Source organism: Saccopteryx bilineata, chromosome 3 (genome assembly GCF_036850765.1).
Source record: "Saccopteryx bilineata isolate mSacBil1 chromosome 3, mSacBil1_pri_phased_curated, whole genome shotgun sequence".
Classification (NCBI taxonomy): domain Eukaryota; kingdom Metazoa; phylum Chordata; class Mammalia; order Chiroptera; family Emballonuridae; genus Saccopteryx; species Saccopteryx bilineata.
In genome coordinates, this window is record NC_089492.1 from 31,017,579 (window position 1) to 31,039,569 (window position 21,991).

At 38.8% G+C, this 21,991-nt stretch overlaps 1 protein-coding gene across 2 annotated transcripts in view; it reads left to right on the top strand.

The window, feature by feature from the left end:
- The window catches only part of LRP12 (LDL receptor related protein 12), a 123,474-nt gene that overhangs the window by 56,388 nt on the left and 45,095 nt on the right, over positions 1 to 21,991 (top strand). The window contains exon 2 of one of the 2 annotated variants that reach the window (XM_066265838.1): positions 15,234 to 15,290. The exons of the other annotated variant lie outside the window; for it this stretch is intronic. Coding sequence (XP_066121935.1) covers positions 15,234 to 15,290 — 57 coding nt within the window. The remainder of the gene's footprint in view (positions 1 to 15,233; positions 15,291 to 21,991) is intronic. 2 annotated transcript variants of the gene reach the window in all.

The following is a 21,991-nucleotide window of genomic DNA, read 5'->3' on the forward strand; positions in this document are numbered from 1 at the left end:
GAAGTGTAATATTTTCTTGATATAGTGTCCCCTTTGTCATTATGAAATGTCCATTTTTGTCGATGGTTACCTTTATTGTCTTGTAGTCAGCACTATCAGATATGAATATGGCTACATTCACTTTTCTTTGGATATTATTTGCTTGGAGAATCGTTTTCCAACTTTTCACTTTGAATCTATTTTTATATTTTAGCTTAGATGTGTTTCTTGGGGGCAGCATATTGTTGGGTTTTGCTTCTTGATCCAGTCTGCTATTCTGTGCCTCTTTATTGGTGAGTTCAATCTATTTACATTTAGTGTAATTATTGACATTTGAGGATTTCCTATTGTCATTTTATATATTGCTTTCTGATAGGTTTGTGTCTTGTTTGGTTCTTTTTTGTTTTCCTGTCATTTTTGTTTGGTGGTATTTGATACTTTTATCTTTTGTTTCTTTTTTTAAGCTATGTGTTTCAGTAGTGGCATTTTCAGGGGTCATTACCATTAGGTTATTATAAGAAAAATTATATTTCTAATAGTCCATCATCTCATGAGTGCTTTTGCATTCCATCCTCCTTTGCTGCAGCTGATTATTATCCTCTCCCCTCTTATGTTATTGTTGTCACAGATTATCCTTGTTTTTATTGTTGTTTTCTTAAAATTATTACTTGTAGTTTTTATTTGTTTTTTCTTTGTATCTTGTCAGATAATCCCCTTTAGTATTTCCTGTAGTGGATGTTTTCTGGTGATAAATTCCCTCAGCTTCTCTATGTCTGTAAATGTTTTCATTTCCCCTTCATATTTGAAGAATAGCTTTGATGGATATAGTATTCTTGGCTGGTAGTACCTCTCTTTCAGTACTTTGAATGTTGTGGTCCACTCTCTTCTGGCTTATAGAGTTTCTGTTGAGGAATCTGATGATAGCCTAATGGGCCTTCCTTTATATGTTATATTCTTCTTCCTTGCTGCCTTAAGGATTCTTTCTTTGTCATTGATTTGTGATAGTTTCATTACAGTGAGCCTTGGAGTAGGTCTGTTTGGGTTGAGGTAACTCGATGTTCTGTTTGCATCTTTGATTTGAGGCTCTAAATCTTTCCACAGACTTGGGAAGTTCTCGATTATTTGTTTCAATATGTTCTCCATTCCCTTTTCCCTCTCTTCTTCTAATACACCCATTATTCTTATATTGCTCTTCCTGATGGAGTCAGACAATTCTTGTAGGACTTTCTCATTTTTTTAAATTTGTGAGTCTCTGTCTTCTTCTCTCTGTAGTATCTCTAGTTGCCTATCTTCAGTGTCACTGATTCTCTCTTCTATCTGGCCTGTTCTATTGGCTAAGCTTGTTACCTCAGTTTTCAGTTCGTGTATTGAGTTTTTCATCTCTGTTTGGTTCTTTTTTATAGTTTCAATTTCCTTGGTGAAGTGCTCTTTTTGATCATTAAGTTGTTTTTTAGCTCACTAAATTGCCTTTCAGTGTTTTCTTGTATCTTACTGAGTATTTTTAGAGCTTCAATTTTGAATTTTCTGTCAATAAGTTCCAAAGTTTCCCTGTAATTGAGATTTTTTTTTTCCTGGAGATTTTTCATCATCTGTCTGAGCTATGTCTCTGTCTTATATATCCATATTTGATTTCTTTTTCCTTGGTGGCATTTATGAGTGGTATTGTTAAGAACTCCAACAAGAGATAATTGTCCCTTTTTCTGGTGGGGGCATTGTACTACAAGAGTGGCCTCTGGGAGATTCTTGGGTGGAGTTCTGCTGAGGCATTGCTGTTGCTGTCTAGTGATGCAGGCAAGGCCGTTGTGTGGTTTGGAGGTTGTTGTTAGGGTTTTGTAATTTTATAACTCTAGCAATGGGGGATCAGGGGTCTTCCAGGGCCCTCCCCCACATCTCAACAGAGCAGGGTATCAAGTGCCTAGGTACTCCTGCCTCTCACAGAAGAGAACAGCCTGGAGACCGCTGAGGGGGGCGTCTGCCACCACCACTGTTTGCACTCAAAGCACAGCCCTGGGCAGGGCAGGGGCTGCACACCACTATCCGGTGTCCAAGTTTCAGGAGCAGTTGCGGCAGAGATCGTAGATCAGGGGCATCCTGCCCACACATGCGAAACTCCCAGCTGGCAAGCTGGTGCCCCCAAGCTTCCGAGCGATTGGGGTGCAGATCCCAGATCAAGTGCGTCTGGCCTCACAAGGATAAACTCTGCAGGCAGATCAAACAAGTCCCAGTGTCCCATGGGCCGATCTCCACAAGCTATTTATGTAGTTCTTAGAAGCAGCCCACGGGCTTTGTGTGCACCCAGCATCTGTAAGCCTGTAATCACCCGGTGTCTGCAATCATGGGTGCGGCAGACTCCAGGAAACAGTTCTGCTCCCCGTTCTTGGTCGTTGCCCCTATCCCAGCTCCTTACCCCTAGACTCTCCTCTTCTCCCGGCTCAGCTCTGAGACAAAGCCTGCGCCAACAGAGCCTCCCTCCCTCGGGTCTGTGAGGAAAGAGACTCAGTCCTCTAGCATATTTTTTTCTGTGTACAGATTCTGTGTTTGGCCTGCCTTCTTGCACAATCCTACCTTTGTCTACCTGGTGTGTGTATATTTCAGGTTCATATGGGGTTTTTTCTCATGTATAGTTGTAGAATTTGTTGAAATTTCAAGGGGAGAGATCGGGAGTATCTCTCACGCTGCCATTTCTCTCTCTCTCTCTCTCTCTCTCTCTCTCTCTTTGTTTTCTTTTTCTTTTTTACAGAGACAGAGTCAGAGGGATAGATAGGAATGGAGAGAGATGAGAAGCATCAATCATCAGTTTTTCGTTGCAACATCTTAGTTGTTAATTGATTGCTTTCTCATATGTGCTTTGACCATGGGCCTTCAGCAGACCAAGTAACCCCTTCCTTGAGCCAGTGACCTTGGGTCCAAGCTGGTGAGCTTTGCTCAAACCAGATGAGCCCACGCTCAAGCTGGCGACCTCGGGATCTCGAACCTGGGTCCTCCACATCTAGTCCGACGCTCTATCCACTGCGCCACCATCTGCCTGGTCAGGCCGCCATTTCTATCTTAAGTAGCATTGTGTTATTTTTCTTTTCCAATATTTCTCTTCATGCTGTAAATCAAGTAACCTGAGACACCACTCTCTCTATTCCTTCTCACCTGAAATTAGAATCAGGATGTCTAATTTTAAGCCTTATTCCTGGGTTTATGACTTGTGTGACATTAGCCATATCACTTAACATTTATGGGCCACAGTTTCATCATCTGTAAAGGAGAAATCACATATGTGGGAATTTTGAGTATCAAATGTGACAATATAGATCATAAAAACATTTTGAAACTGCAAAAAACCATAATCTAAAAATCACCATTTAAAAATTCCCCTTGCTTTGAATCTCAGCTAGATATGGCTTTGATACTTTCACTTGGCTTTACTAAATATGTATAGCAGGCACTCTATGGTAACAACACTGTGTAGTTTGATTGCATCTATGAAGTTCTTTTAAACTTCCATGGTCAACATTTTGCATCCTTTAATAAATCACACACACGCAGAATCTGAAAAAGAGTGAAGATCCCTTAAGAAACTTACAGGACAGAATTAAGCAGAGCAGTATATACATTATAATTAAATTGTTAAAAGTTAATCAAGAAGAGAATCTGAAAAGCAGCAAAAGAAAAACATTTCTTTTATACAAGGTAACCCTCACAAATCAATTAGGAAATATTTCAGCTGGATCTTTGCAGGGTAAAAGGCAGTGGCATGATATATTCAAAGTGCCAAAGGAAAAAGAATGCCAACCAAGAATAGTCTACCCAGCAGAGTCGACCTTCAGAATTGAAGAGATAAACAGTTTTTCAGACAAGCAAAAGCTGAAGGAGGTTATTGCTATTAGACCAGGTTAAAAGACACTTTAATATTTGAAATAACTTTTTTGAGATAATTGTTTTGAGTTATTTATAAATATAGTATTTTAGTATTAAAATATACAACAATTTGTTCTGAATATACAAGGAAAAATATATAAATTGTAATATAAAAAAAAACAAAATAAGAAAGAGGAAAAGTATAGAGCTTGAGTATGCAGTTGAAGTTATCAGCTTAAAATAGACTGTTATAAATGTTTTATATAACTTCATGATAACCACACAACAGAAACCTATAGTAGACAAAAGGTAAATTATCATATCACTACAGATAATAAACCACAGAGAGGGTAAGAGAAGAAAAGAACAAAGGGATTTAAAAATAGCCAGAAAACAACAGAATGGCAGTAATAAGTCCGCTTTGGAATTCTTTCTTGCACAGTAGTATCTTGCAACTCTGTGGGATTGAAGTGTTTAAGCTTTCAGCTTCCAGTAGTTGTTCTTTGCCTATCCTTGTGAAATCTCATTTTATACATGTTCAGCTTATCACTCAGCCTAAGACTAGAACCCTGACACAGAGTTTTGGAGTCCTTTTTATTTTTACATATTTCCTCCTTCCCCAATACTCTGAATATTTTAGCTGCTTCAACCTCTCTTAATGCCAGGCTCTGTCTTGTCAGCTTGTGAAGAACTTGGGTTCTTCCTTAACATGGAGGGTCCAGAAAGTCACCAGGCGTAAAGCAGTGTAGTAATGGGCTCATCTTATACCTTTTCCTTTTTTCAAAAGATTGAAGTTTTACACTGCCTGTTTGTCCAGTGTCTGAACTTTCTTTCACATATTTCAACTTTTTTAGTTGTTCATAGTGGAATTGCAAATCCATAATCAGTCATGGCCCACAGTAGGAGTTTTATGTCTGAGTTCAAAAAACTGTTGTTCCTAAAAATGGCATCTTCTGCTGTGTATCTTCTTACTGGCTGTTGTTTGTATTTACAAAGACTTTTGATTTTTGTATGCTTTTTTTATATTCTGCTCCTTGACTAAATTTTTATTTTGTCTCTATTGACTGTCTTGAGTCTTTCAACTAGATATATAATCATATCACCTACAGATAGATTTACTTTTTTCTCTTTATTTTCAATTCTTATGCCTGTAATTGTATTGTTGTTTAATTGCATTAGAAAATTTTAGTAACTATAGTGGGAATTCCTATTTTTTCATTTTCACTTTTAGTAGAAAAGCCTCTAGGACTTCCCACTTGAGTAAGAAGCTTCCTAATTTTATTTCACACTTTGTATTGTTTGCTTTTTTATTATTATTATTTCTCAGTATATTTTGAACTTTTCAGGAGTAGAGACTATGCCTCTTACTTATGTATCAACCTACAGTGCATTCAGTTATTTGAGCAGCCTGACCAGTGGCACAGTGGATAGAGCATCAAACTGGAACGCTGAGCATGTTCACTGGCTTGAGCCAAAGGTTGCTGGCTTGAAGCCCAAGGTCTCTGGCTTGAGCAAGGGGTCACTGGCTCTACGTTAGCCTCCCGGCAAGGCATATATGAGAAGCAATCAATGAACAACGAATGTGAAGCAACTATGAGTTGGTGCTTCTCATCTCTCTCCCCCCCCACTAAAAACATTAATCAATAAACATTTATTTCAGCAGCTATGAACGGAGTATCACCTATTTTATGTGCTATATTCTGTGCCAGGCACTGGATTGCAAACCAAAACAAACCCAGCTATGTCATATTACCACTTCATAATCTCTGTCCCTAAGATTACGGTCTGGTAGGAAATAATAGTAATGTCTATATGATAAATCTTCAAAAAGTGACATTGTTGGAAACTAGAGGAGCCTATAAACAGTATGACCTAATCAGGTGATGCCTCCCTAAAGTTGTATTAAAAGTCCAAAGTCAAGAAGACAGCTGACACTTTTTTGAAAAAAATCCAGTATTTCTGGAGAGAAAAGATAAAGTGGGAAAGTTGATCACAGGAGATTGAGCTTTTTTTCTCTTTTTTTTTTTTTTTTTTTTTTGTATTTTTCTGAAGTTGGAAACGGGGAGGCAGTCAGACAGACTCCCGCATGCGCCCGACCGGGACCCACCCGGCACGCCCACCAGGGGGCAACGCAATCAGGGCCATTCTAGCGCCTGAGGCAGAGACCACAGAGCCATCCTCAGCGCCCGGGCCACCTTTGCTCCAATGGAGCCTTGGCTGAGGGAGGGGAAGAGAGAGACAGAGAGGAAGGAGAGGGGGAGAGGTGGAGAAGCAGATGGGCACTTCTCCTGTGTGCCCTGGCCAGGAATCGAACCCGGGACTCCCGCATGCCAGGCCGACGCTCTACCACTGAGCAACTGGCCAGGGCCTGGCAGATTGAGCTTTTGAAATAGGAAAAACAAGATGATGGTGGAGACTTTGGTACACCCTATTTAAATTTTGGACTTTTTTCTCACTTATAATGAAATAGAAATGATGTTTGCTTTTAGGATATATATATATATATATATATGTACGATGTATGTATGTTTGATTAATGTTCTCACTGTGCAGTGGAAATGATATTGTAGGATGCTGAGCATATAAATTACTTGTAACTGCCACCCATTAACTTTTTTTTTTTTTTTTTTTTTTCTTTCTGAAGCTGGAAACGGGGAGACACAGTCAGACAGACTCCCGCATGCGCCCGACCGGGATCTACCCGGCACGTCCACCAGGGGCGACGCTCTGCCCTCCAGGGGGCGATGCTCTGCCCCTCCGGGGTGTCGCTCTGCCGCGACCAGAGCCACTCTAGCGCCTGGGGCAGAGGCCAAGGAACCATCCCCAGCGCCCGGGCCATCTTTGCTCCAATGGAGCCTTGGCTGCAGGAGGGGAAGAGAGAGACAGAGAGGAAGGAGGGGGGGGTGGAGAAGCAAATGGGCACTTCTCCTATGTGCCCTGGCTGGGAATCGAACCTGGGTCCCCCACACGCCAGGCCGACGCTCTACCGCTGAGCCAACTGGCCAGGGCCTGCCACCCATTAACTTTTAAACTAAATATGTTTCCCCCATACAGATTGGAATAGCTGTAGCAGGTAAGATTTAACTCTGAAAGTTAAGAACTATTTTATTTATTTATTTATTTATTTATTTATTTATTTATTTAGACAGAGAGAGGGACAGATGGGGATAGATAGACAGGAAGGGAGAGAGATGAGAAGCATCAATTCTTCGTTGCAGCACCTTAGTTGTTCATTGATTATTTTCTCATGTGTGCCTTGACCAGGGGGCTACAGCAGAGTGAGTGACCCCTTGCTCAAGCCTGCAACCTTGAACTTCAAGCCAGTAGTGACCTTTGGGCTCAAGCTAGCAACCATGGGGTAAAGCTGGTGACCTCAGGTTTTCAAAACTGGGTCCTCTGCATCCCAGTTTGACGCCCTATCCATTGTGCCACCGCCTGGTAAGGCAGTACTATTTTTTAATAAGCAAGAAATATATTCATGTCTGAATTCTTTTTAAAAAGGTAAGGAACACAGACTTCTAAATGCCATGGAAATTAGTGTAGAGCCTGAATTCTCTAAAAACAAGGAACATGATTGTGGATTTGAATTTTCAGTCCATCCCATTACTTGCTCTTTGAAAAAGTTACTAAGCTTTAGTTTTCTTATCTGTAAAATGAACTGTTTTAAGGATGAGCTTAGGGAAGGCTGGTAAGGCAGTTAGGATTTTGCTGGCACATAGCTATCAAGTTCTTAAATTAAAATAAAGTTTCTGTAGAGACCATAAATTTAGATAGTCTTTTAATGATAACATTCTGATTATTCAGGTGAGTAAACCAAATGTTAGGAGAAGGAGATATAGTTAATTAAGCTTCTTGACTAAATAAATAGTAGACCTGGGATTTAATCCCAGGGATTCTGGTTCCAGAGCTCAAACCCAATGCCCTATGGCCTCTTTCCTAAAACAGTATCTCTTTTGGAAGATTCTTTCTCTGGTATTGCAGTCAGAAACTGCAAAACCCTGTTTCAATTTGTCATTAATAATGTGGATGATTGATCACCTTTGATAGTTGGTTAGCAGAACTAAAAAAAAATTGTCATAAAAATTATTTCCTGACAATAGGTGACAATGAAACTTTTTCCTACTTGAAAACTGGTTGGGGAGAGGTAGGTTTCTAGTTCATTAACTGCTCCATTAATTAGCCAGCTGATAATGTATAGTTATAGAGGTAATGGTTTATCAGACCATATATCTTTTCCAGTATATATAGTTACCTCTACTGGGTGACTTCTGTGAGAATATTTAACATGGCTGCACTGTAGTTATGATAAGGAGGTAGTAGTGTATGTATATCTTCATATGGATTAGGTTTTCTTCTGGGGTGCGGGCTGGGGAAAGGATTAAGAAGAATGTAGTAAGCTTTATTTCAAGGAAGCTACTTGGTGGTACTGTCTGCTTATAACATGGAAATAGTTATGTTGTATAAGTGGCATCTTTGTAAAAATACTTTTTAGAATGGCAGTATACCTAAATTAAGTAGCCACTTAAAGTGACAGAATAAGAAATGTTTAATGTAATCAAACAAGGTGATGATTATTTGATGTTAACAGAAATTAATTGATTTTTTAAAAAACTTAAATAATACTGGTTCTAAGTTTATGGAAAATTAGCATTATCATGTTTTATGTTTTAAGTTATTGTTTATCTGTTTAAATCATTAATACTTTTATGAAATAAAAATATTTTATAATATTTTGCACAGTATTTATTAAAATTCTGTTTATTTGGAATGATGGGAAATGAACCAGTCCCTTCACCTATTATTTATTTATCTTTTTGGTAATATGAATAAAAATTTTTATAAAAACTTGTGCCTATTGTAACAAATTTGATCAGTGCTTTAGCACTGTATACTTCAGTATACAAGGTTTTTCTTTCTAATTCCAGTATCAAAGTTTTCTTCCACAATTAGTATATACCTTGAGACTCATATATACAGATAACAGATATCATATTTGTATGTAAATGTATGCATATTAACTATCTGCATCATTTTAAAGTTAAAATTAGATTATATTCTAATATTCTGAAACATTAAACTTAACATGCATATCTTTCCACGGTAGTACATAAGAATTACTTTAGTTTATTGAATATTTCATTTTAAGGCTTGTAAAGCCAGTAGTGTGGCCACCATCACAGCCGCCTGGCCCGTGCAGGTTTGCATTTGATTTGGACAGATGGTAATGAAACAACAGAGCCAAGAACTGGTGAGCCATTACCTTTAATCCTAGCTCGCACCCGGCGGGTGAGAAAATACATACAGTGGGAAAACACTTCCCTTTCCATTCAGGGCTTCCAAAGCCACTGACTCATCTGAGTTTTCCTAGAAACAAAGGTTTCTACCTCACCAGCCTTATTCACTCTGTTCCGCATCTCCTTCTCTCTGCACAGACTCTGCACAAACTGGCTTCTCCTGCACTCCGCCATCTTGACTGCCTCTCCTCTGTAATGCTGATGGCAGGAACTGCACGAGAGAGCCCCCGGTGTGCCTTATTTTATAGTGTAGAAATCAAAGCCTTTAAGCCAGTATACAAATACAGTAAGGAAGTCTCATACAGAGTCACTTATCTGAGTCATATATGGGATTCCTCATAAGAGTGCACCACCCTACATCATGCAACAGTCAAGGGTGTGGGGAAAAGCTTAGTTTTAGAAGATTTTAGTATGAGAAAGATGTTAAAAAGATCTTAGTATTAAAAGGGTGGGAAAGGCTTAGTCTTAAAACTAAGCTTCAGGCTATAAAGACCTTGCCAGCTTACAGCCTGTCCCCCACACCCAATGCAAACTAAGCAAGCAAACTTATACATCATATTTACAAACTTATTTGACCAATAAGGCTATATTAGTTTATTCATTTGCAGGCTGATGGGGATTTAGATTAATTCTATCTTTTCTATTATAATGAATTCCACTAAGCCCTGTGAGATAGGTATTGTTTTTGGTTTGGGGTTTTTTTCCCTTTTTTTTTATTTTTTCATTTATTTATTTATTTATTTTTAGAGAGGAGAGAGAGAGACAGAGAAAGAGAGAGAGAGGAGAGAGAGACAGAGAGAGAGAAGGAGGGAGGAGCTGGAAGCATCAACTCCCATATGTGCCTTGACCAGGCAAGCCCATGGTTTCGAACCAGCGACCTCAGTATTTCCAGGTCGACGCTTTATCCACTGCGCCACCACAGGTCAGGCCAAGATAGGTATTGTTACTGGTGAAACAACAAAACCTTGATTCTTACTTTGCTTGAGAGAAAGAATTCAATCAAGAGACAAAGTATAGCAAGAAAAGCAAGGGTTTATTGGCTCTGCAGGAATATATACTCAGAAAGACCTGAGCGGGCAACTCACTCCGGAGAATGAGTGCCTCAATTAGTTACAGAATTTAGGTATTTATTGGCTTTACTTCTTTTTATCTGTCTTCATTGTATTGGTATGTGTGTCTGATACCATATCAGGGAACTCGAGGCTACTAGTCTGGGTGTGGTGAGGTAGGTCTCTTCTAGCTTAAAGATTTACCTAGATCCTGCATACCAGGAGTGCATCCCTCCCCCTCCTTTGCCTGCCCTAGCTCATGTCTAACTAGCTACCTCAGTGGTCCCCAACCCCTGCGCCATGGACCGGTACCGGTCCGCAGAGAAAGAATAATTAACTTACATTATTTCCATTTTATTTATATTTAAGTCTGAATGATGTTTTATTTTTAAAAGATGACCAGATTCCCTCTGTTACATCCGTCTAAGACTTACTCTTGATGCTTGTCTCGGTCACGTGATACATTTATCCATCCCACCCTAAAGGCCAGTCCGTGAAAATATTTTCTGACATTAAACTGGTCCGTGGCCCAAAAAAGGTTGGGGACCATTGAACTACCTAACCTAACATTATCTTCTTCATTTTAGAGGTGAAATTAAGACACAAAGAAGTTAGGTAACTTGTCCTATGTTACACATCAGATAACTGGTAGAGTGGTATTAGAATTATAACAGTCTAGTCCAGAATCTAGTCTTAAACGCTACTTTATGCTACTGTCTTCCTTCTGCCTTTTTATTCTGTTTACTGAATTAGAAAAAAATGTATAAAATATAGATAATATTAAGACTTTCCTGAGAATAATGTAAATGCTAACTTAAGGATATTGGAAACCTTAAAACACAGATTACACAACTTGAATTACAGTTGTAATATCAGTTCTGATGCTGGTTAAAGTGGGGTTCGAGTCTGGTGTTTAAAACGCATTTTATAAGACCTGCATTTGGAGAAGCTTAGGCTGTTGCAGTAAGATTTATTCTGAGTTAAAATAGAAAGTTGCTTAGAGGTAGGCAGTGTCTCATTTCCTTCTGTCTTGCCAAGGAAAAAGTCCAGTCTTGTCTTCATTAAGCACAGTATAAAGATCAAAGTCCAGATATTCTGCACCATGATTTAGCCCGTATCAAAGCTTAGTCCAGTCCAGACATTGCTCAAAGGCTGTACATACTTGTTAGGCCATTGGGCCAACATCCCATGCAAACATGGCTGCTGCCTGGAGACCCTGTGAACAAATGAGCAGGGCAAACTTGTGTCCAAGCAGGAAGAAAGAGAACTTACTAAACCTATGTTTATATATATTTTGGGGCTGAGAAGAACTAGCTTTCCTTAAGCCGACCACTCAGTGGTTTAAAATTTCACAGGCCTGTATTGGTTCCTCCCACTAACCAATCAGAGCCTTCTTCTAGGCTATTGACAGACCTTTAAGGCAGCCATTCCGGTTTACATTGTAAGCACAGAAGTACCTTCCCCCATAGTTTGAGGATGAATTGGTTTTACCCTTTTTTTTAATTTTTATTTTATTTATTGATTTGGAGAGAGAGAGAGAGAGAGAGAGAGAGAGAGAGAGAGAAGGGGGAGGAGCAGGAAGCATCAATTCCCATATGTGCCTTGACCAGGCAAGCCCAAGATTTCGAACCGGCAACCTCAATGTTCCAGGTTGATGCTTTATCCCATTGTGCCACCACAGGTCAGGCCTGGTTTTACCCTTAAGGGTAGAGAAACCTGTCCTTTTCTTAATGGTTCAGTGGCACAATGGGCTTAATTAGCCTATGAATTCTTTAGCCTTTTAGCAAATTAAGTTAAATGGGATACTGACTCTTATTAAAGCAGGCTTTCCAAGTTTTATAAAATATAATGTCCAACTCCCTTTGCTCCCTTACTCATCAATATCTAGCTACCTGCTTATGTTAGCAGTTGTATCTAATATAGAAGTAGGGGGTTTAAGCTAGCACTTCTAGAATGTTAATGTGGGTACATATCACTGGAGAGGGAAAGATCTTTAATGTAAGTTCTGACTCAGTAAAACAGGGCTGGGTTCTGACTCTACATTCCTTCCTCTCCCCCTCACTTTCTTCCTCCCTCCCTCCCCCATGCTCCCAGAACAGGACAACCTTGTCTAGGGCTGATGCTCAGACCAACTGAGCTATCCTCAAAACCTGGGACCACCCTGGCCGGTTTGCTCAGTGGTAGAGCATCGGCCTGGCGTGCAGAGGTCCCGGGTTCGATTTCCGGCCAGGGCACACAGGAGAAGCGCCCATCTGCTTCTCCACCCCTCCCCCTCTCCTTCCTCTCTGTCTCTCTCTTCCCCTCCCGCAGCGAGGCTCCATTGGAGCAAAGATGGCCCGGGGGCTGGGGATGGCTCCTTGGCCTCTGCCCCAGGCGCTGGAGTGGCTCTGGTCACGACAGAGCGACACCCCGGAGGGGCAGAGCATTGCCCCCTGCTGGGCAGAGCTTCGCCCCCTGGTGGGCGTGCCAGGTGGATCCCGGTCGGCACATGCGGGAGACTGTCTTTCCCCTTTTCCAGCTTCAGAAAAATACAAAAAAAAAAACAAAACCCAAAAACCTGGGACCAGCCCTCAAACCAATCAAGCCACTGGCTGCAAGAGGGGAAAAGGAAGAGAAGGAGGAAGAGAGGCAGATGGTCTCTCCTCTCTTGTAGGCCCTGACCAGGAATCAAACCCAGGATATTCATACACTGGGCTGACGTTCTGTCCACTGAGCCACCAGCCAGGACCCTGACTCTGCATTTCTTATTAATTTCTAATGTCACCAGTTCTATTGGTCTGGTTTTGAGCAGCAAAGGTTTAGACAGTTTATACTGATTTTTGGCAAATACTGTCATTTTATTGAATCAGTTTCTTATATCATTCTGTTTATGCTATTAATTTTTATAAGTTGTATGCATTAAAGAAAAGGGCTTTCACCTGACCAGGCGGTGGCGCAGTGGAAGAGCGTTAGACTGGGATGCCGAGGACCCAGGTTCGAGACACCAAGGTCGCCAGCTTGAGCACAGGTTCATCTGGCTTGAGCAAAATAAAAAAAATGCTCACCAACTTAGACCCAAGGTAGCTGGCTCAAGCAAGGGGTTACTCAGTCTGCTGAAGGCCCGCGGTCAAGACACACATGAGAAAGCAATCAATGAACAACTAAGGTGTCGCAACGAAAAATGATGATTGATGCTTCTCATCTCTCTCCGTTCCTGTCTGTCTGTCCCTATCTATCCCTCTCTCTGACTCTCTCTCTCTCTGTCCCTGTAAAGAAAAAAAAAAAAGAAAAGAAAAGAGCTTTCTAGTTTGAATTCTGTGTCAGTAGCATTAACGTTGCTGGAAAAAGATATCATGGCTTAGATGGTATTAATGTGCAGTACTTAAATAAAGTCAGATTATTGCTGTACTAAAATTGGTTTATACACCTATTTCACAGTTTCTACCATTTTTAAATTTTGTTTTGAAGGATATAGCTTTAAGTTCAACTAAAATGTTTTATCACTTTTATTCCTTTGTAATAATAATATATTTTATACACGGTGTAATGTGTCAGTCACTGTATCAAGTGCTTAATTGGTATGATTTCATTAAATCATCATGACCTCTTTCATTGATTCATCCATAGCGCCTCCTCTGTTCCAGAAACTGTGCATACAATGTTGAATGGCTTCTGTTTTCCTAGATGCTATGCATAATCAAGCAATCATAGAAGTGTGATGGTTGTAAAAGAAAAGTTAACTGCAGTATTTGCTACTTTCTCCAAAAAAAACAAAACTGTGATGGTTGAAGAGACACCATCAAAGGACAATTTCGCTTTTATCCCTCTGGCTTCTCCCACCTGGTTTCCTTCCTCCAAAGACAGTTATTTCTCTGTCCCCTGGATTCCTGAGCTGTTGTGATGCTAAATCAACGTAAGGGCCAGAGAGAGAGAAAACTTTAAAAGTAAAGATAAACAATTTGTACAAGAAAAAAAACAAAGGTAGATAAAAATAATTTATAGTAAAATCAAATTAAAATTTAAAAAAGAACACCTGAAGCAACACTATTCACCTTAATTCAAAGGACTAAATATCCTCTGTACTTTAAATAGTAGTCTTTAAAAACACTATTGGGTGATAATCAGTTCAAGTTATTTGAATGTTTCCATGTCCCCAACTTTGTGATAGGAGTGATAGAAAACCAGGGGTTACCAACATAGAATATAATTTTGCCCCAAATGGTCTTAAGACTATTAGAGTCATTGATAAAAGTTGAAAGAGACAATGCAAGACGTTTTTTAAATTGTACCAACATGTGTGACCCTAGCAATAGATACATTGTTGGATTGCACATGCTCTTAGAGGAATACCCTTTTTAAAAGTACAAGAGCCTGACCAGGCAGTGGTGCAGTGGATTGAGCATCAGACTGGGATGCTGAAGACCCATGTTCGAAACCCTGAGGTTTCCAGCTTGAGTGTGGGCTCACCAGCTTGAACACGAGGTCACCTGCTTGAGCATGGGATCAGAAACATGACTGCATGGTTGCTGGCTTGAAGATTGCTGGCTTGAAGCCCAAGGTCACTGGCTTGAGCAAGGGATCACTTGCTCTGCTGGAGGCCCCCCCCCCCCCCCCCCTTGCTCAAGGCACATATGAGAAAGCAATCAGTAAAACAAATAAGATACCGCAATGAAAAATTGATGCTGCTTCTCATCTCTCTCCCTTCCAGCCTCTGTCTGTCTGTCTATCCCCGCCCCCCTTCTCTTTCGCTTAAAAAAAAAAGTACATCTCCTTTCTAGATGTAGTCTTGAGTTCTCTTTTGACTATTAATTGATGGGAATTCTTTCTGGTTTTAGTCAGATCTCTATATTTGACCTTCATATATTACACTACACTTTTGTGATTTCCAAACTGTTTTGTTTTCGCTACTATTGTTAAAATACTGAGTTTCCTCATATTGTTTTGAAGAATATTATAGGAGACTTTAATTTAGTTTCTAAATATTACAAGTAATTCTATGTAGTTTTCTTTTAAAGGGAGAATCTGAAATTTTTCTTATAAATTTTATCTTGGAAATTAGTTTATTCATTATGTTTAATTTTAGGAAATGGTGCTCTTGCAGAACATTCTGAAAATGTGCATATTTCAGGAGTGTCAACTGGTAAGTCATTTTTTGTAATGTTTAAATTTCATGCATGACTTATACGGTAAATATTGAAAGCCACCTGGTATCTTATGAAGTGATATTTGATTATAAAAATTATTACTGCTTTTTGCAGCATGTAATAGGAATGAAGTAACTGGAACATGGAGAAATTCTCATAAGATAAAATTGATACTTGCATGCACATGGATTGATTATACTTTTCCAAATGGACTACATAATTATTTTTCATACAAACATTGAACCAAGAGAAGTTAGCCCAAGTTGAATTAGTACTTTCTTTACAAAGTTACATGAAATGAAAATTATTAAATTGTAATTTTGAATAAAGTATTAGAGCCTTAGAAATTAAGCATTTGCTTGATTTTTAGATTAGACTACTATACATAGAAGTGTATTTAAGTGCACAATTTACATGCTATTAAAAAGCAACCCCAAAAAATATTTGTCTATGAAATTTGAAACTCATTTAGGTAAATAACATTTTTTCCACTCATCTAAGCTTTTGTTTTATTTTTAATTTTTATTTATTGATTTATAGAAGGGGCGATGCTCTTACCTACTGAGCTGTCTTGTCAGGGCTCCCCTCATCAAAGCTTTTATAACTTAATAATTAATGACCCGTAACTATTAAAACTTTCATTCTTAGTGACTTCCACAGCTTTGTTACCATTTTTGCTGTATTAACTGAAGTTACTAAGAGAGCAAAATCTTTTATTTTTGTACATACTGAAATAGTTTCTTACTGTTATTTTCCTATTCTTAAAATAAGTTTTGTGGTTTAAAAATTGCACTTAGTGTATCAATCTGATTTCTTCTTGTCATCTTATAATTTGTTTGGTTATTTTTTTTTTATATGAAGCAAAACTGAAACTTTTTTATTTTGTTTATGAAAGGTTGAAACTGTGGGGCCAGTCCACTGGGGAGGGGGGGAAGCCTATTGTTAGTCTCCCGGGGCAACTGGCAGGTCGGTATAAAGCCCCGACTGGGTCAGACCTGGAGGGACTCCGGTTGGACTGCCTTATCCCGGAAGAGAAAGCTGACAGGCCAAGCCCCTTCCCAGGTCGGTGGGTGGGCACTGGGGAGACCGAACCAAAAACACAAGGCTGGTCTGTTCCAAAAAGGAAAATGTATTTAAAACTTAGCCTGGGTGCAGGCTGGCCTAGACAGACAAACTGTGTCACCCGAGGAGGGATGTAGCAGGCTTTATATAGGTTAATCACGGGTCTTGGAAGAAGTGTATGACCTCGCTGCCTCAGTAGGTACAAGGTAATATTTCATTTTTTTTTTTTTCTGTATTTTTCTGAAGCTGGAAACGGGGAGAGACAGTCAGACAGACTCCCGCATGCGCCCCACCGGGATCCACGCGGCACGCCCACCAGGGGGCGATGCTCTGCCCCTCCGGGGCGCCACTCCTTCACAACCAGAGCCACTCTAGCGCCTGGGGCAGAGGCCGAGGAGCCATCCCCAGCGCCCGGGCCATCTTTGCTCCAGTGGAGCCTCGGCTGCGGGAGGGGAAGAGAGAGAGAGAGAGGAAGGAGAGGGGGAGGGGTGGAGAAGCAGATGGGCGCCTCTCCTGTGTGCCCTGGCCGGGAATCGAACCCGGGACTCCTGCACGCCAGGCCGACGCTCTACCACTGAGCCAACCGGCCAGGGCCCAAGGTAATATTTCTTCGTATGTAGATTAGAGTGTGGATTAGAGCCAGAGCTCCTCCAAATTTTTCATGGTTCAGCTGTCTAAAAGAAGGCCCAGGCTGCTTCAAAGGTCCCGGGCTGTGGCTTTAAGCAAGCTAGTCCCTCTCCTCCCGTGGGTTTGCACTGCCCTCGGGGTGGCGGCCGATCTATCAATTTATGTCTGATTTTATATTCAGAAAGTTAATTGATTTAACATATATTCTAAGAGTTAACATGTACTAGCCAAACACATCAACAAGCTTGGTTTTCTGATAGTGAAAAGCAAAACAAGTGCTTTAGTAGCCTGTGTTAATTCTTTCACAGTTTCACTATTTTCATTTTCTTTCAAATGCTATGTAATTATATACATCAAGTAAAAATAATGCTATTTTAAAGATGACTTAAATTTTCTTCTATTCTTTCTATTTTAAATTGCTAATGAGAATTATGATTATTTTTCCAAGTTTTGTAAATGTGAAGAAGTTTGTTTACCAACATTTTAATTCATACAACTGAATGGTTATTGTCTAATTCATTAGTTTAAAATTTTTTGATTTGAAGACCCCTTGTAAGCTTCTAAAAATATGAGGACTCTGTTAGTCCTCTTGGACTTCCATAACAAAATTCCATAGATTGAGTTGCTTAAATAATAGATATTTATTTTTTTTCACATTTCTGGAGGATGTAAGTCCAAGATCAAGGTGCTGGTGAGGCTGATTTCTGGTGAGACCTCTTTTCTTGACTTGTAGATGGCCACCTTCTTGTGTGTCATCACGTGACTATTTTGTATACTTAGAGGTCTCTAGTATCTTTCCTCCTCTTATAAGAACCCTGTTCGATAGGACTAGGGCCTTACTCTTGATACTGTTTTTAACCTGAGTTACCTCTTTAAAGGCCCAATCTTTCAAATTCAGTCACATTGGACTTCAACAAATGAGTTTGGAGGTGGACGCAATTCAGTCTGTTACAAGGACCTCAAAGAGTTTTTATAAAAAAAGTAAAGTTATATTTCCTGTTAAAAATTAAAACAAATTATTTAAAAATTTACTAATTCACTTGCAAATAACAATGATTCTATTGCATGTTTACATCCATAATATTATTTTATAAAATGTATTTTTCAAAACAAAAACATCAGTAGGAAGACTAGCATTCTTTTATATAATTTTGCATAGTTCTAAAATTTATCTTAAAAGAAGATAGCTGAATTCACACATCAGTTTTGGCATTGTCCTTGAACATGTAGCTTCTTTTATTTTTATTTTTGACATATGAAAGACAATTCAGCTTCACATGGATATGTAATTAGAAAAGAAAGGAGTATTTTAACAGCTTTTTCAGATAATTGTGAATATTCTTCTTTGATACTGTAACAAAACTCAACAAGTGGTAATTTCTTAAGGTTAGCTGCTAGTGAAATTTGAACCTATAACAGTGAACATTTTGTTTTCTGTTACTTAAAGATCCAATGGCCTATCTTGCCCATTCAATGGATTTTTTGTTTTTTACCATGCATCATTTTGTAAGATGCATTAGTTATTTGCAAAATACTGATTTGCTGAATTATGGAAATTTTTATATAGTATGAGAAATTTGGACAGATCCAATATTTACTTAAATTCTGAATTTTGCTTTAGCTCATTGTTTGCTTTTATCTGTTTGCTTGAAATTATCATTAAATAAATTCCTATTTGAAAAAAATTTAGCAGTTTAAAATTTTAGCACTTAGAATGTGTAAAACCTGTGTTGCATATTTTAATACTGCCTATTTTCTTTAATCCTGTTTATTTTCTCCTGTATTTCAGACATGTATTTAGATATGAGTATTAATTTGCTAGGGCTATCATAACAAAGTACCATAGAACAGACAAATTAAACAACATAGTTTTATTTCCTCAAAATTCTTGAGGCTAGAAGTCCAAGATCAAGGTTTTGGCAGGGTTGGTTTCCTCTGCGGACCTCTTTCTTTGACTTGTAGATGGGAGTCCTCCCTGTATCTCCATATGGTCTTCCTCTGTGTGTATAATGTGTCCTAATCTCTTCACCAGTCATATTGAATTAGGACTCTCCCTTCCTCATTTTACCTTAATTACCACCCTATCTCCAAATCCAGTCACATTCTGAGGTACTGAGGGTTAGAACTTTAACAGAAGCTTTTGGGAGTGATACATTTCAGCCCATAACAGATTGTATTTTAATTAAGTGTAATTTATGCACCAGTAAAAAATATTTAATTTCAGAGGTCAGTAAAACCTTATTGACTTACTGTTTTACCTGAACATGGATCATATAAAATCTTTCTTCTGTGAAAAGAGAATAATAATAATGAACTCTATTCTAATTATACCATTAAAAAAATAAATGGATGCTGTTTCAAAAGGTGCTTTTGAGTACACAGATTCATGGCAGTTTTTCTTTGGCTAGTGGAGCTATGGAAAATGTGATGCTTGAGATAGTGTAAGTTCTGAATTCCTTGTATCCCCATTTCAGGGCCCCTTCAACACTGATCTAACTGAAGTCCTAGCCTTTGGAAGAATCTCTAAATGTAGGACTGGCTCTCTCTTGAGACCGTAAGCACCAGAAGCAGTGAGGTAGCTCACTGCTCTGTCCTTCTGTTTCTGCTCCTCACCAGCTCTTTGACCTTGCTACTCCACTGGACAGTGCTCAGTGCCCTAGTTCAGTCATTCTGTGCATTTTGGAAATTTTACTGGCAATCTTTAGAAAGACTTTAAACTTGTCTGCCTGACCAGGCGGTGGCGCAGTGGATGGAGTGTCAGACTGGGATGCAGAGGACCCAGCTTCAAGACCCCGAGGTCACCAGCTTGAGCGCAGGCTCATCTGATTTGAGTGGGGCTCACCAGCTTGGACCCAAGATTGCTGGCTCGAGCAAGGGGTTACTCGGTCTGCTGTAGCCCCACGGTTAAGGCACATATGAGAGGGCAATCAATGAACAACTAAGGTGTCGCAACGAAAAACTGATGACTGATGCTTCTCATCTCTCTCCGTTCCTATCTGTCCCTATCTGTACCTCTCTGACTCTCTCTCTGTCTCTGTAAAAAAAAAAAAAAAAAAAAAAAAAAAAGACTTTTAACTTGTCTATAATTAGCATTTTCAAGTAATTTATTGTCCCATTCAGGACACTTTGAAAGTGCAGTGTACACTATTTTTAATTATGCTGGCACCACCCATAGAACCAGAATTAGAACTGTCCCAGACAGTTGGGGATGTTGGTTACCCTGTCTTTAATGAATAAGTTCATTTAGTGTGTATGAAGCAGCTAACATATCTGTGGACCTTGTGCCAAGACACATGGGAGTAAGCAGTGGGTAAAACATTGTCTCAAGGAACTCACCACTTACTGCAGGAAATACCCATGTACAAAACGCACCTGTAGTGTCTTAATGTGATAAATCCTATGGTGAGTAATGGGCATATTTAGTTAAATAATGAATTTATAAAAGGCCTAGTTACAATGTCTGGTAAGCAATAAATGACAGTATTAATTTTTCTTATTTTGATTATTAATAGTGCTAAATCTTAGTTTTATTTATTCATAGGAATTTTTATGAAATTTTAAATTGATAATGTATATTTAGTTCTTATTGTTGGGATAATTTGTTTCTATTTTTGATAGTCTGCAGTATTCATCTTCATCTTCCTCCTCCTCAAATCTTTGCCAAGAGAGATAGATGAGTCTTTGTGGTTTTGCTCGTTCTTATGCTACAGGTATTGACATAAGAAAACATAAATTATCAAAAAGTATGCATCTGGTAATAATAAAATGAAAGTTATTAAATAAAATCTCATTTTTTATACTTTTGTATTTAGTTTAGAACGTTTCATATTTTGGAATTTTAAATCTTTTAAATATAAAATAGTGAAGGAGAAAAGACAAATAGTAGTTTTGCAAATGTAATAATATGTGAAAATCATTATGAAATTATATCATAGAAATGGCCAAGTAATTTAATTGTACATATCAAAGAGTAAGAAAGCTAGTTTTATGTTTTTTTAAATGTCTGAATTAAATGTCTGATGTTCTTTTTTAAATGTCTAATAAATTTTTAAATTACAGCTCATCTGAGACATTTCTAGGTCAGATTGATTTATAAGAAGACCTTTGCACACAGTAAACAAATACGTATGATTTTGTAAATGTATCTACTCCAAGTCTGACTCTATCTGTGATACTATTTGAATCAGAATAATTTCAGAAATAATTTAATCATGTCTTTTGCACTCTTAATTACTTTTGAATCAAGTGCTTTTTTTACTTGTTTTCATAAATTCTATTTATTATAGAGGTTTCAGCAAACATTTAGAAAAACTAGAAAAATAGCAAAAAGATTAAGAAAGTCACTAATCATGCATTGTTAATATAATTTAAAATAGTATTTTAATTTATTTCATTTCTTTTTCTGTATATTTACTTAGAAATAATTGTATATGTGTTTGAATTTTAACTAATTTTATCTCCTGCCCTTTCTATTTAACATAGAATACTTTTTCATAACCATTGTTTTAATACCTGTATAAAATTTCTATCCATCGTCTATATTGTAATATTCTTAAGCATATCAATGCGTTGTGTCTATTGGTGGGTTCTCCCTAGTCTGGATCATGTTACAAAGGACATATTAATACATATACGGCCCATTTTTTTTCATTTGCGAAAGAAAGGGTGGGGAACAGACAGGGACAGACATGCAGGAAGGGAGAAAGATAAGAAGCATCAGTTCATAGTTGTGGCACCTTAGTTGTTCGTTGATTGCTTTCTCATATGTGCCTTGACGGGGCCGGGGGGCGGGGGGGGGGGGACAGGGGACTCCAACCAGGCCAGCGACCTTGGACTTCAAGCCAGCAACTGAGGGGTTACATCTGTGATCCCACGCTCAAGCTGGTGAGCCTGCACTCAAGCTGGTGAGCCTGCCCTCAAGCCAGCCACTTCAGGGTTTCAAACCTGGCCCCTGAGTGTCCCAGGCTAATGCTCTATCCACTGCACCACCGCCTGGTAAGGTGCCCCC